This window comes from Watersipora subatra, chromosome 9, assembly GCF_963576615.1.
Source record: "Watersipora subatra chromosome 9, tzWatSuba1.1, whole genome shotgun sequence".
In the NCBI taxonomy this organism is placed as follows: domain Eukaryota; kingdom Metazoa; phylum Bryozoa; class Gymnolaemata; order Cheilostomatida; family Watersiporidae; genus Watersipora; species Watersipora subatra.
Genome location: NC_088716.1, coordinates 11617281 through 11630357, shown reverse-complemented (window position 1 = coordinate 11630357; position 13077 = coordinate 11617281). Strand labels below are relative to the sequence as shown.

The 13077-nt window shown below is 36.7% G+C and overlaps 1 protein-coding gene across 1 annotated transcript; it reads left to right on the top strand.

Annotated features, from left to right (window-relative positions):
• The first annotated feature begins 4066 nt into the window (after positions 1-4066).
• On the top strand, positions 4067-5583 carry LOC137404779 (uncharacterized). The gene is made up of 4 exons (XM_068091011.1): positions 4067-4138; positions 4268-4425; positions 4515-4952; positions 5073-5583. Exons 1-4 carry the CDS (start codon positions 4067-4069, stop codon positions 5581-5583), a joined length of 1179 nt encoding a protein of 392 aa, XP_067947112.1.
• Positions 5584-13077: the final 7494 nt, after the last annotated feature.

The window sequence follows — 13077 nt, the reverse complement described above, 5'->3', positions numbered from 1 at the left end:
CTTTGATGCTTTGCTCTTCCTTCTTCACTGTCTGCTGTACACTTTTGAGTCCCCTACCACCATCTTTCTTATCAAGATACAATCTAGTAGTATCAGATTTTGGGTGGAGTGCTCCATGCATGGTCATCAGTTTACGAGTTGCTATATCTGTTTCTTTGATGGCTTCCTCAGTCCACTTTATTATGCCTGCTGGATATTTTATTACTGACAGTACGTAGGTATTTATTGCCATGATTTGGTTCTTGGCATTGAGCTGGCTTCGTAGGACCTGCCGCAGGCGTTTCTTGTATTCGGTAATGGCTTTGTGGTTGATGTTGCTTTGCATAATCCCCAAGTACTTGTACCTCTATATTCTTCTATATCTTTGATAGTACCATTTGGTATCCTTAGGCCATCTGTGAGCATAGAATGGTCTTTCTTAAGAACTAGCCTTCCACATTTCTCGATACCGAAGGTCATTCCAATGTCCTTGCTGTATTCCTGAGTGAGGTGTATTAGCGAATCAATGTCCCTTTCTTTGTTAGCGTACAGCTTGATGTCATCCATGTAAAAGAGGTGGTTTATCTTGGTGCCACTCTTAAACTGGTACCCATATTGAGTCTCCTCCAGCATATTACTTAGAGGGTTTAGGCATATGCAGAAGAGCAGCCGTGATAAGGAGTCACCTTGATAGATGGCTCGCTTAATTTTGACACTCACCAGCTTTTTGCCATTAGCCTCCAGTTCCGTCTTCCATTTGGTCATTGACACTTTGATGAATGACACAAGAGCAGGGTGAACATTGTACATACTGAGGCACTGAAGTATCCAACTATGGGGAATTGAGTCATAGGCCTTTTTGTAGTCAATCCAAGCCATGGCAAGATTGGTTTGCCTTCTTCTGTTGTCTTGACAGACCATCCGATCCACCAGTAACTGATGTTTGGCGCCTCGGGTGTTGCGCCCAATTTCTTTCTGAGCACTGGTCATATAGTGACTCATGTGCTTTTCCAGTTTGTCTGCAACTATTCCTGAGAGCAGTTTCCAGGTGGTGGTCAAGCACGTTATTGGTCAATAGTTTTTGGGAATCGGCCTCTGCTTTGGATCTTTTATCAGAAGTACAGTTCGTCCTTTGGTCAGCCATTCTGGATGGTCGCCTTGTTCTATTAGACATTCCATCTGCTTAGCCATTCTAGTGTGAAGTGATATCAATTTCTTTAACCAGAAGGCTTGAATCATGTCATGGCCAGGTGCTGCCCAGTTCTTCATACGCTGCACTCTGCACTTGATGTCCACTTCGCTGATGGTGAGTCCTTGCTGAGCCACAGTGTGTTGATGGCTCAGCAATATAGTATATAGTAACTTATATACTATATTGCTTACTTATATATAACTTATATAACTTAAGCTATATAAGTTATATATAAGTATGTAAGTATATAAGTTATATATATATATATAAATATATATATATATATATGTATATATAAGCTACTAAATGTCATAGCTTTTAGCTACTATACTTGCTAAATTTGCTACTATTACTTGTTATACTGGGCATTTGCGACATTTAGCTATAGATACTACTGGATGCCCAGCGTTGCTTGAGTAATAAAAAATTCTTTAGACAGCAAATTTATTTTTATTTAACATATACAACATTTACCATTCCAACTTTTAAAACTTTATTTTATGAAAAAATTGTTTTTTGCAATTCAAATAAATTAAGAAAAAAATAAACAATTGTAAAGGATTTTAAGTGTGAACTAATTATAAAATAATGACTAGATAGTTTGTTTTGCTACAATGAAAAATTATTTGATACTGATACAATTACAGTGTATTACAAACTAAGAAAACAAAATAAAAATCATTAATATGTTGAATTAATAATAGAAATGATTAAAAAAAATGTGTATAAAAAGGTTACTGTTGTAACTGAAGCTATTCATCCAAGCTTTGAATAACAAATACTGGTGCGGTTAGATACTGGTACAATTACAAAAAAGAGATATCGGACTGTTTATGTCGAAAGCTTTGTCTGACTGAGAGAATGTAGATGCATATCCTATTCAAGATGATACAACATGTGTAAAGGTTTTAAGCTTAATAGCCGATTTAATTCTTAGCCGATCGCCATTAGAAAATTGGAGCAGGTAATAGGGCATTTGAAACCAAAATATCCCATTTGAAAATTACAAATTAAAAGAATAGGTAATGAATTTTAAAATAACTTTTAAATTCTTTAAAAAGCAAAAAATATGTAAAAGGTGTTATTAAATAATAATAAAAATTGCAACCCCATTTAGTGATAATGATACCATAGATAAAATAACTAAGTTTGATAAGTTTGGCTTAGCCTTGTGGTTCAATGCGCAAAATCACAGTTACAATCTTCGCGAGATCAAATCCAATACTAAACGCATTTCTAAAACTATTGCTACCACTGGACAGATGACAAACATTAAGATGTAGATATATATTATATACCTTATACATATAATTCCAGTTGGTGTACATATGCGTTACTCTCAGGAAATATTGTGCTACTTTATATTACCCTATTTTGATGACAAGTTTGCAGAGTTCAGCATTAATTTATTTTCTGCCGAGCTGAAGAAAAGTACTGAAAGAAACCTGTACTGAAAGAAACTTGTACTGAAATAAACATGTACTGAAAGAAACCTGTACTGAAAGAAACCTGTACTGAAAGAAACCTGTACTGAAAGAAACTTGTACTGAAAGAAACCTGTACTGAAAAAAACCTGTACTGAAAGAAACTTGTACTGAAATAAACCTGTACTGAAAAAAACATGTACTGAAAGAAACCTGTACTGAAATAAACCTGTACTGAAATAAACCAGTACTGAAAGAAACCTGTACTGAAAAAAACTTGTACTTAAAGAAACCTGTATCGAAAGAAACCTGTACTGAAAGAAACCTGTTCTGAAAGAAACCTGTACTGAAAGAAAGCGAAACTTACTAAGAGGCTCAGATGTACCAGCCTTATTCTCATATTCAGAAGGTCCAACAGTGTTCACAGTCCTAACATGGAACTCATATGCTTCATTCCCATCCAAATAAAAAATTGTGGATCTGTCTTTCTGTTTATTTGATAAACCGCCGTCATTTAGCTTGTATTGGTAGTCTGGTTCACCATTGCAATTGAATCTGCTCGGTGCCTAAAATGTATGTTTAGAAAAGTGAATCAGACTTCTGGTGCTGGAAACATAATATTTATCCTGACAGATTGAAGGAGTTATGCATAACAATTTTTGTACATTGGTAGCCAAATATCTTCTCCCTTCATATCAAGGCCTCATTCAATCACTATAAAGAATAAAGAAATATGTCTTTGTTCATAATTAGCCTAAGAGTCTTTTAAAATTTGCCTCAGATGTATGAGGAGCAAAATTAATTTAAATGTATACTGAACCAAACTGAGGGTACAAGTACCTCTATATTGTTATCTAACCTCTCATGTTACAGTATATAACTTTTATCGCACCTTCTATAATACAGCATTTAACCTTTATTTCACCTCCCATAATATAGCGTACAAAGTCTGATCCAAAAGGTTTCAGGAATGGGGCCACAACTTAATATGCGCTGCTTCAATTTATTTATGTAGTTAATTCCTTCCAAAGTATTTCTTTTGGTCATCAATACCCTGGACTCACCTCTTCTGTTATGATGCCATGCAGTGCTTGGAGCAATCAGCATCAAGCTTTTTTAGCTCTCTTGCTGTTGCAAATTGAATTGATTCTTTGCTGTCAACTTTGGTCTCTTTTACAGTAAGTTTTAACTTTAAGAAATAGATGAATAAAAGAGATGAGTATGGAAGAGACAGCATAAAACGGTGTTTTCAGCGCAATACTCTTTTACACAAAGTGTGTGTGGGCAAGTCTGTTATCATGGTGCAGCGCTCATGAACTTGTTTGCCACAATCCAGGTCTTCTGCAGCTAACTCTTTCTCTAAATTGTATCAAAATCTTAATACAGAGTACAGACATACTGTTTCACAGTAGTAATTCATGGTAGGTACTCATTGTGTACTACTTCATGAATGTAAAAAAACATAGTCGGCATGGTCTTTACAGCTGACCAAGACATTCTTGCCTTCTTTGGTTTTTTGGTTTCAATGGTTGACTTTCACTGGGTACTTGTGAATTTAGACCTTAGTTATAACCATACACTCAAACTTTATCTCCCGCTATCACAGTACCAAAAAGTTCCTATCATTACATAAAGCTTCCTTAATTGTGTGGTGGATGGCGTCCACCTGCAGCAAAGCCAAGCCAAGTCGAGCCGAGCCAAAGCTGAGCCAAGCCGAGCCACGCTGGACCCAGCCAAGTCGAACAGAGCCCTACCCAGACCCAGCCAAGTAGAACAGAGCCCTACCCGGACCCAGCCAAGTAGAACAGAGCCCTACCCGGACCCAGCCAAGTAGAACAGAACCCTACCCGGACACAGCCAAGTAGAACAGAGCCCTACCCGGACCCAGCCAAGTAGAACAGAGCCCTACCCGGACCCAGCCAAGTAGAACAGAGCCCTACCTGGACCCAGCCAAGTAGAACAGAGCCCTACCCGGACCCAGCCAAGAAGAACAGAGCCCTACCCGGACCCAGCCAAGTAGAACAGAGCCCTACCTGGACCCAGCCAAGTAGAACAGAGCCCTACCCGGACCCAGCCAAGAAGAACAGAGCCCTACTCGGACCCAGCCAAGTAGAACAGAGCCCTACCCGGACCCAGCCAAGTAGAACAGAGCCCTACCCGGACCCAGCCAAGAAGAACAGAGCCCTAACCGGACCCAGCCAAGTAGAACAGAGCCCTACCCGGACCCAGCCAAGTAGAACAGAGCCCTACCCGGACCCAGCCAAGAAGAACAGAGCCCTACCCGGACCCAGCCAAGTAGAACAGAGCCCTACCCGGACCCAGCCAAGTAGAACAGAGCCCTACCCGGACCCAGCCAAGTAGAACAGAGCCCTACCCGGACCCAGCCAAGTAGAACAGAGCCCTACCCGGACCCAGCCAAGAAGAACAGAGCCCTACCCGGACCCAGCCAAGTAGAACAGAGCCCTACCCGGACCCAGCCAAGTAGAACAGAGCCCTACCCGGACCCAGCCAAGAAGAACAGAGCCCTACCCGGACCCAGCCAAGAAGAACAGAGCCCTACCCAGACCCAGCCAAGTAGAACAGAGCCCTACCCAGACCCAGCCAAGTAGAACAGAGCCCTACCCGGACCCAGCCAAGAAGAACAGAGCCCTACCCGGACCCAGCCAAGTAGAACAGAGCCCTACCCGGACCCAGCCAAGTAGAACAGAGCCCTACCTGGACCCAGCCAAGAAGAACAGAGCCCTACCCGGACCCAGCCAAGTAGAACAGAGCCCTACCCGGACCCAGCCAAGTAGAACAGAGCCCTACCCGGACCCAGCCAAGAAGAACAGAGCCCTACCCGGACCCAGCCAAGTAGAACAGAGCCCTACCCGGACCCAGCCAAGTAGAACAGAGCCCTACCCGGACCCAGCCAAGAAGAACAGAGCCCTACCCGGACCCAGCCAAGAAGAACAGAGCCCTACCCGCTATATAAGCATGAACATTTGAGTTAAAGAGTACAGCTGTTCCGGGCCTGCTCATTGCATGTGCTTGACTATTCTTTTATGAACGAAGCAGAAAATATATGTACAAACTCATGCACCGAGTCTTGTACTAGTGGAGGAAAGTAAGGGCGGCACAAAACCTTTACAATATCATTGCATGCATGCACTCTGATCTCCTGTGCATCAGTTAGTAAATGCGGCAAAAACTTTCTTATGACTCTTCTCAGGTTCAAATCACCAGCTACAACCCTTTTTGTGCAGTACCAAACCAAGTCGAGTTTTGCCAGACATTTTGGTAGTAGTTGAACAAAAATCTGCCATGATTGTCAAGTGGTGAACAAGCGCTTGCAAAGCTGGTCTGACCAATCTCGCATCATCTTTAGTACTGTATCTACCTTCATGAAAAAGTTTGTGCCACTCATAGAAATGTGTTTTCTATATACCACTGAACGCAATGTTTAGCATTTGAAGTGTCGAGTACCGGTTTTTGCTCATTTCACACAAAATTAATGCCTGTAATAGCTGTTCTGATAAATTAAACATTTTGTCATATTTATTAAAAAACCGCCAAAAGCAACCAAGTGACATTGGCATAATGTGGGCTCAAGCGAGAACGCATTGTTTTAGCAATCTGAAACTCTGACACAGTACTCACAAGATGTTTGCTAGTGAAATCAGGATAGGTTTTCCATCACACAAATGTGCAAGTGTACACAATTTCATTCCTGAAACTTTTGGATCAGACCTTGTATAACCTTTATTTCACCTTAATGGTGAGTTTCATAATCAAAGTATCATACCTTCCATGAGGCCTGGTATTTCCATCTTTCTCTGCCAGCATTTGTATCAAGTACAAAAGCAAATGTGATTTCACCAGGTGGTTCAGGAGCTAAAATGATCATTTAAATATTGCTCTTTTAAATCATTACCTTAGTAGTCATAAATTAGAAATTATTCTATTTCATTAGCCATCAACGTTTGTCTATAGTGTATATTATTGAGCAATAAAGTCAATATGTTTCAAGCTATCTTCAAAGTCACATTTTGTTAAAAAATTATCTGGAACAACTATTGCGATTGGAATAAAAAATTCATACAACTCACAACTACTCATCTAGAATATACCCATTATTTTATCTCCAAAGTTCTCAACACTTGACCAGTTTGTTGGTCAAACTTGGCACAAAAGGTTGAAATAATTAACAAAATCGTGAGAAACATTTAACCACATGTAAGTAATGAAAAGAAGCTTATGAAATTCCACAAAAAGTATGGGTAGCTTGTACCTTCCATCCCAATAAGCTTTGCATTTTAACGAAGACTTGCAAACTGATACAAGAAAACAAACACATGTACATATGTTTGTATACCAATACCAACACACGTACATATGTACATTGCATACATATATGCATACATTCATATACTAGTTAAATGCTCGGCATTACCTGAGAGATAAAAGTCTTTGCACAAAAAATATATTTTTATTTATTATATAAGAACAGCTACTATTCTAACTTTCAAACTTCACATCCTGAAAAAAGGGTTTTGTGTAGTTTAAATAAATTGAGAGAAAAAATAAAACAAATGTAAAAGTTTTCAAACTTTGTCAAATAAATTTAACTTTCAAACTTCATATCACGAGAAAAATGTTTTGTGCAGGTCAAACAAATTAATTAACAAAATAAAACAACCATAAAGGTCTTTAAATGTAAATATGAAATAAATAGCAAGTAATAGTTAAATTAAGTCGGATTTGCTACGATTACAATAAAATATGATTTGGTATTGATACAATTAATACGAACTGGGAAAACAAAATAAAAACCCTGAATCTGTTGAATTAATAATAACAATTCAAACATAGAAGTGTGTGTGTGTGCTATCATTTTTGTCATTTAGTGCGTGTTATCGAAAAAAGGTGTATACAGTATTTAGTAAAAGCTTTGAATCATAAGAGCCATCGTAGACTTGTAGATAGGCAGTTGAATTTCTAACCTGCTGTTGCGATCTTCGTGAGTTCTAGTCCAGGAGATTGCAAAATGTTAATCCATAATTTTAATAACTATAGCTGAACATACCAAACTATACGCAAACTTTGAAAAATATATAGATTATAGATATGGATGACATTTTAGTAACTTGAGGAGGCCAAGCAACAGCTTATTTATCCGAGGCCCTTTAAAATATTTCCCCCAGAGAGATTATCTGTAGCAAGGCTGAAATAGCACTTGTTGGCAAACTGTAATGATTGTTTAGGGTTGCATGCCACTGACCAGTGCAAAGAGTGTAAGTTGAAGTCCAGTTAGAATATCCATAGCCTGCAGAATTCTGGGCTCGGAGTTGACATTGTACATAAGTGTAAGGCTGGTATCCACATAAATGTATATCTTGATCTGTGCTCATATAAACCCAGGGGCTAGATCCACACCTGTACTGTCAACAAACTGCTATGCTATTTATACATGGAACACAACTTTCACTAACCATTACAAAAGGTGCTATTTGAGATCCAGTTAGAATATCTAAATTCTGCAGAATTTTCAACTCTGAATTGACGTTGTACAGTGATTAAGTGCTGGCATCTCCTGATTGCACCGATTCTGTTAGCATAAATCAAAAGTTTTCTACTAAGAGTTCCGAGTTTTGTGATTGATTTGGTTCAATAATGTTTTAGCTAAATTATTTTGTAGACTGAAAAGCTGATTTCAATATTCACCTCATACCGGGTGATGGTTCCTCCAGGAAATCTTGGTTCAGATCTATAAAATAGCACACAGAAAGCACTTGTTGCTGTCAAACTTGGCTGATTGGACATGAACTGCGCCCCTGTAAAACATTACTGTGTTTGTAGTTGCACAGCATATTGAGAAACTGACTGTTTAGTTTTATCAAAATGAATCAGGCTAAACTATTTGTACGGCTTCTTAGACAATTTAGCCCTTAAATTTCCAACAGCAGCAGCAAAATAAAATGGAATGAGATCTCTAAAAAGGTGAGTTTTTACTTTTTGCTTCGGGCTAACTAATATAACTTGAGTAGACTACGATTCCTCAATTTTCAAAAAACAGAAGTTTAACGCTGGTTCAAACATTACAATTTTTGCTCAGGTGCAAAGAACGAGTACTTAAAGAATCTTTATGCATATACATGTATATTCAAAGAACAAAAAAAAATAGTGACCATACCTTGTACTTTTTACTACTTTCATTACACAAAGCCAAAATGTAGTTACTTGTATGTCGATAATATCCACATACCAACAAATTAATTTTTCCAATTAGGCAAAATTAGAGAGAGAAAGGGGTGCTTACTAAAGCTGAAACAATAGAATTTACAAGGTCATTTGAAAGAAACAAATTTCATATTAGACAATATATATTAGACACAACATATATCAGACATAACATATATTAGACATAACATATATTAGACATAACATATATTAGACATAACATATATTAGACATAACATATATTAGACATAACATATATTAGACATAACATATATTAGACATAACATATATTAGACATAACATATATTAGACATAACATATATTAGACATAACTTACATTAGACATAACATATATTAGACATAACTTACATTAGACATAACATATATTAGACATAACATATATTAGACATAACATATATTAGACATAACTTACATTAGACATAACATATATTAGACATAACATATATTAGACATAACTTACATTAGACATAACATATATTAGACATAACTTACATTAGACATAGCTTGTAATAAGCATGAATAGCTGGATAAAAAAGTGTACAGAAATTTATGGCTGAACTTGCAAACTGACTGCTCTAGACAAACTCACTCCAAACAGCAGTGTGTCAAATGAGAACCCAAAATCTGAGGCTTAAAATGTGTTATCGCTTACTGATCGAAAACACTCTTTTTAAACAACTAGATTTGACACATGATCATAATTCTGTAAAGAATGAATATTTATTAAATAAAAATAAATTACAGAATGAATCAGAGGTAGCATAGGAACTGCTACATAATCGAATTTCATACCTCTAGTGCAATTTGTTTAGTGATAGAAGCTGTAAAAACGGTGAAACAAAGTCTTCAAACCAGGCTGCTCAATATGGCCTAGCCAACATACAAATTCCATGTGGAATTATTTTGAGCCGGTGTGTGCACATATATCTAACCAAACAGTTGGCGAACTTTGACTACCAAAATTACTCATTTGTTAAATAACACTTTGATTAAAGAATATGGTTTTGTCACAAAGGATTGTATCTTTATCTAACAGTTTTTACCACGAAGAGGCTAAAGTTTTCTGAGTAATCTCAAAGGATTGCATTTTTACTGTCCATGATAGGAAGTGAATCAACAAAAGGTTGACACATTAGATGAAAAATAAAAATATAGCCATGGGTCCACATCACACTAGGAAAGATCGGGATAAATTAGATTAATGCTATTTAAAAGGTCGAGACAGTTGTGAAAATATTGCAAATGGAAGAAATTTGGCATTGAAAGAGTGAGGCAGTTGTTATGTCGCAGAGTGAAAAGCAATAAATATGGCTGGCAATTTGCAGATGTACTTGACTGAGTCATTTATTGTAGTTAATGACATTGCCATGCTAATTGCATGACTGCTAAAGTTATTACTTTGGCTTTCATGAACATGCAGAATGAAATGGCATGAATTGAATTGGAAAAGATCTATCTTGCAGAGTGTCTATTTTTTATTGTGCAAAATTAATTTTTTAGAAGGTCGATTAAATTTTTCTATTTAACATGTTTAAAATGCTCATAGTGAAAATAGCTTTCAGCTATTTTTTACAATTGACTAAATTTACTTTATTTGCTTCATTGATATGATCCATTGATATGGTCGCTGTGTTAGAAAATGGTTAAAGCAGACTGGAATCTTCTCACACACAAAAAAAACATTTATACTGAACAAACTTTAACAAAAATTGCAGAATCCACTGTAGTGTTAAAATTTGATACAAGCTGTAATTGTTTTATGACATGAAAGCTGACTATGCAAGCATAGTTGGAGATAATCGGAATGTAAGTTATCATTATTTGTTGAACTATGTATAAAATAAGCATTTCTATTATAAAATGCTTTATGAAAGTAATTGGTGTGTAACAAGTGATGTCTAAAAGTAGAAACTTGTCACTACAAGGAGCGCTTACAAAAGCATTTTTCCTAACATTTTAACTAGATTATTATATTTCACATTCTTTCAGAAATTAAAAACTTACTAAGTGCACCAGATGTGGCACTCCTGCTTGTCGCCTGAGAATATCCTACACGGTTTGTAGCTGTGACGCTGAACTCAAAGCTGACACCTCCGTCCAAGTAAAATACTGTTGTCCGACTTGATCCAGAACATGAGAAGCTGTCTCCATTTAGTGAACAGATGTAGGATAGAGCCTCATCAGGATGGCAGCCAGGCATAATCGATTCCTAAAATGTACATGAATAGACAATTAAAAAAGACCATTGAGAATTTTCAATAAACATTGAGTTGATGGCATTAAAGTTGGTTACATTATAGTTTCTGTGTGTATGTCTGCACGTTTTACTGTCTGCCTTTTTTTTTGTTTTTGTGTGCTTTGTCTAGTTGTATCTTTGGATCTTACATATGTGATCTTGTATGTGTATCTTGTATCTCACCACTTGTACTTGTATGTTTTTCTCTTTCAGCTGTTGCCTAACTGTTTTAGTGCTCTCTTGCTGGCTACAGCCAAGTCAGTTCAGTTTCAGTAATAAACCAGGCAAGTCCAGCTATCCAATTCAACAATTAAGCTTGTTTTCATCAAACTTCATATCTTGTAGATAGCCTACCTGTAATTGTGCTCAGTTTACAGTTGTAAAAACTTACATGACATTGGTTGTAACTAATTTAATTACAGCCCAGATATTGGTGATTATAATATTTAAAAATGTTACAGCCAGCATTGTGCAAAATTAATATCCAATGGTAGCAGACTACATTCACAAAGTTTAGTACAATAACCCTCCATTTTTAGCCCACAACTCCGAGTAATAAATCAACTACTGCCACACAACTATTATTTTGTAATCTATTATATACCAATTTTTTGTTGCACACAGCTCGATCTAATACATATTTGGAAAAAAATACATTCAACAATTCTTTGGTATTTTAATTCACTGAAGATTCATGTAGTGAAGAATGAGATGAATCGGGTTGGTTTGGGATTGACTGCCACACCACTGTGTGGAGTGAGTTTGTCTAAGCAATCAGTTTGCAGATCTAAACATTAATGTCTGTAATTTCTGTAATTTCTATCCAGCTATTCATGCCTGTCACACATTATGTCTAATATACATGTACCTAAAGATCAATTTGACATTTTCTTACTACACATACCATAGTTTTCATAACATAAGGTACACGTTCAAGCTTAAAACCTTCTTTAAAAAATGAACTGAATGTGGACCGAGTTCTAAAACCTGTTGTATGCTATTGGTAAGTGTGCTACAGTTGCCCTCCATGGACCATTTCTACTACAGAACAACAGATATTCCTGTTAAGTATACTGCAGAAGTACGCTGCTAATTACTGCTTATTGGTTTAAGAATTCACTAATATGGCATCGGTAAAGCGACATTGCAAAGCGTAAGTTACGGCTCCATATACAGGTAGCTTGTGGATGCAAAGACTAAGGTAAAACAGCATCTATTGTTAGAAATTTCCTGAAAATAGAGATCAATGTTAATCTGTTAATCTAGTGAATTTAAGATATTGATGACAAGATCCTGAAATATTAGACAGTGAAATAACACAGATGTTTAATTTGTATATTGAAGAAATTTGAGGGTTGTTGTGGAAGAAGAGTAAATATTTTATACAGTTGATTAAGCTCATTGTTTTGCCTTTGCTGTTGTTCTTACATATGTTTTTAATGTGCCTTATATAATGGTTGGGTACAAAAATAGACCGCAAAATTGAGACTGCACCATATGATATGGCGTACCGTTCCGTGTAGTGCAGAAAAAATGGTACCTTCAAAAATGTCATACCGTATTGGGGTTATTGAGTGCAGTATCTCTCTAGCACACTACTTTGCATTCCCAATGCCATACCTATACAAGTTATGCATTTCATCAGTTTGTGTGTGTTGTGTGTGCTCATAGCCTTGACTTAAATGTGACGTTTCTCACTATCCACAAAACTGCGCAAATATTGAATACCGTGGTGAAAGAAGACACCTCAAGTATTTTTAATTTGAGCCATTCAAGGTCAGCTAATGTTGTTAATGTATAACAATGTTCATGTTTAATATTTCATCAATCAAAAGTTTGCTAGACTTTTTGGGACAGTTTGCATTGCAATAGCTCAACTACGCTTCTCATCAAAAAAAGGTACATTGGAGGCGACCCCAAGACGCTTTAATTTCTGCTCAATCAACCACTGTGTTACAATCTATTACGCCTAAAAATCATGTTCCTTTTGAATAAATTATATGAGA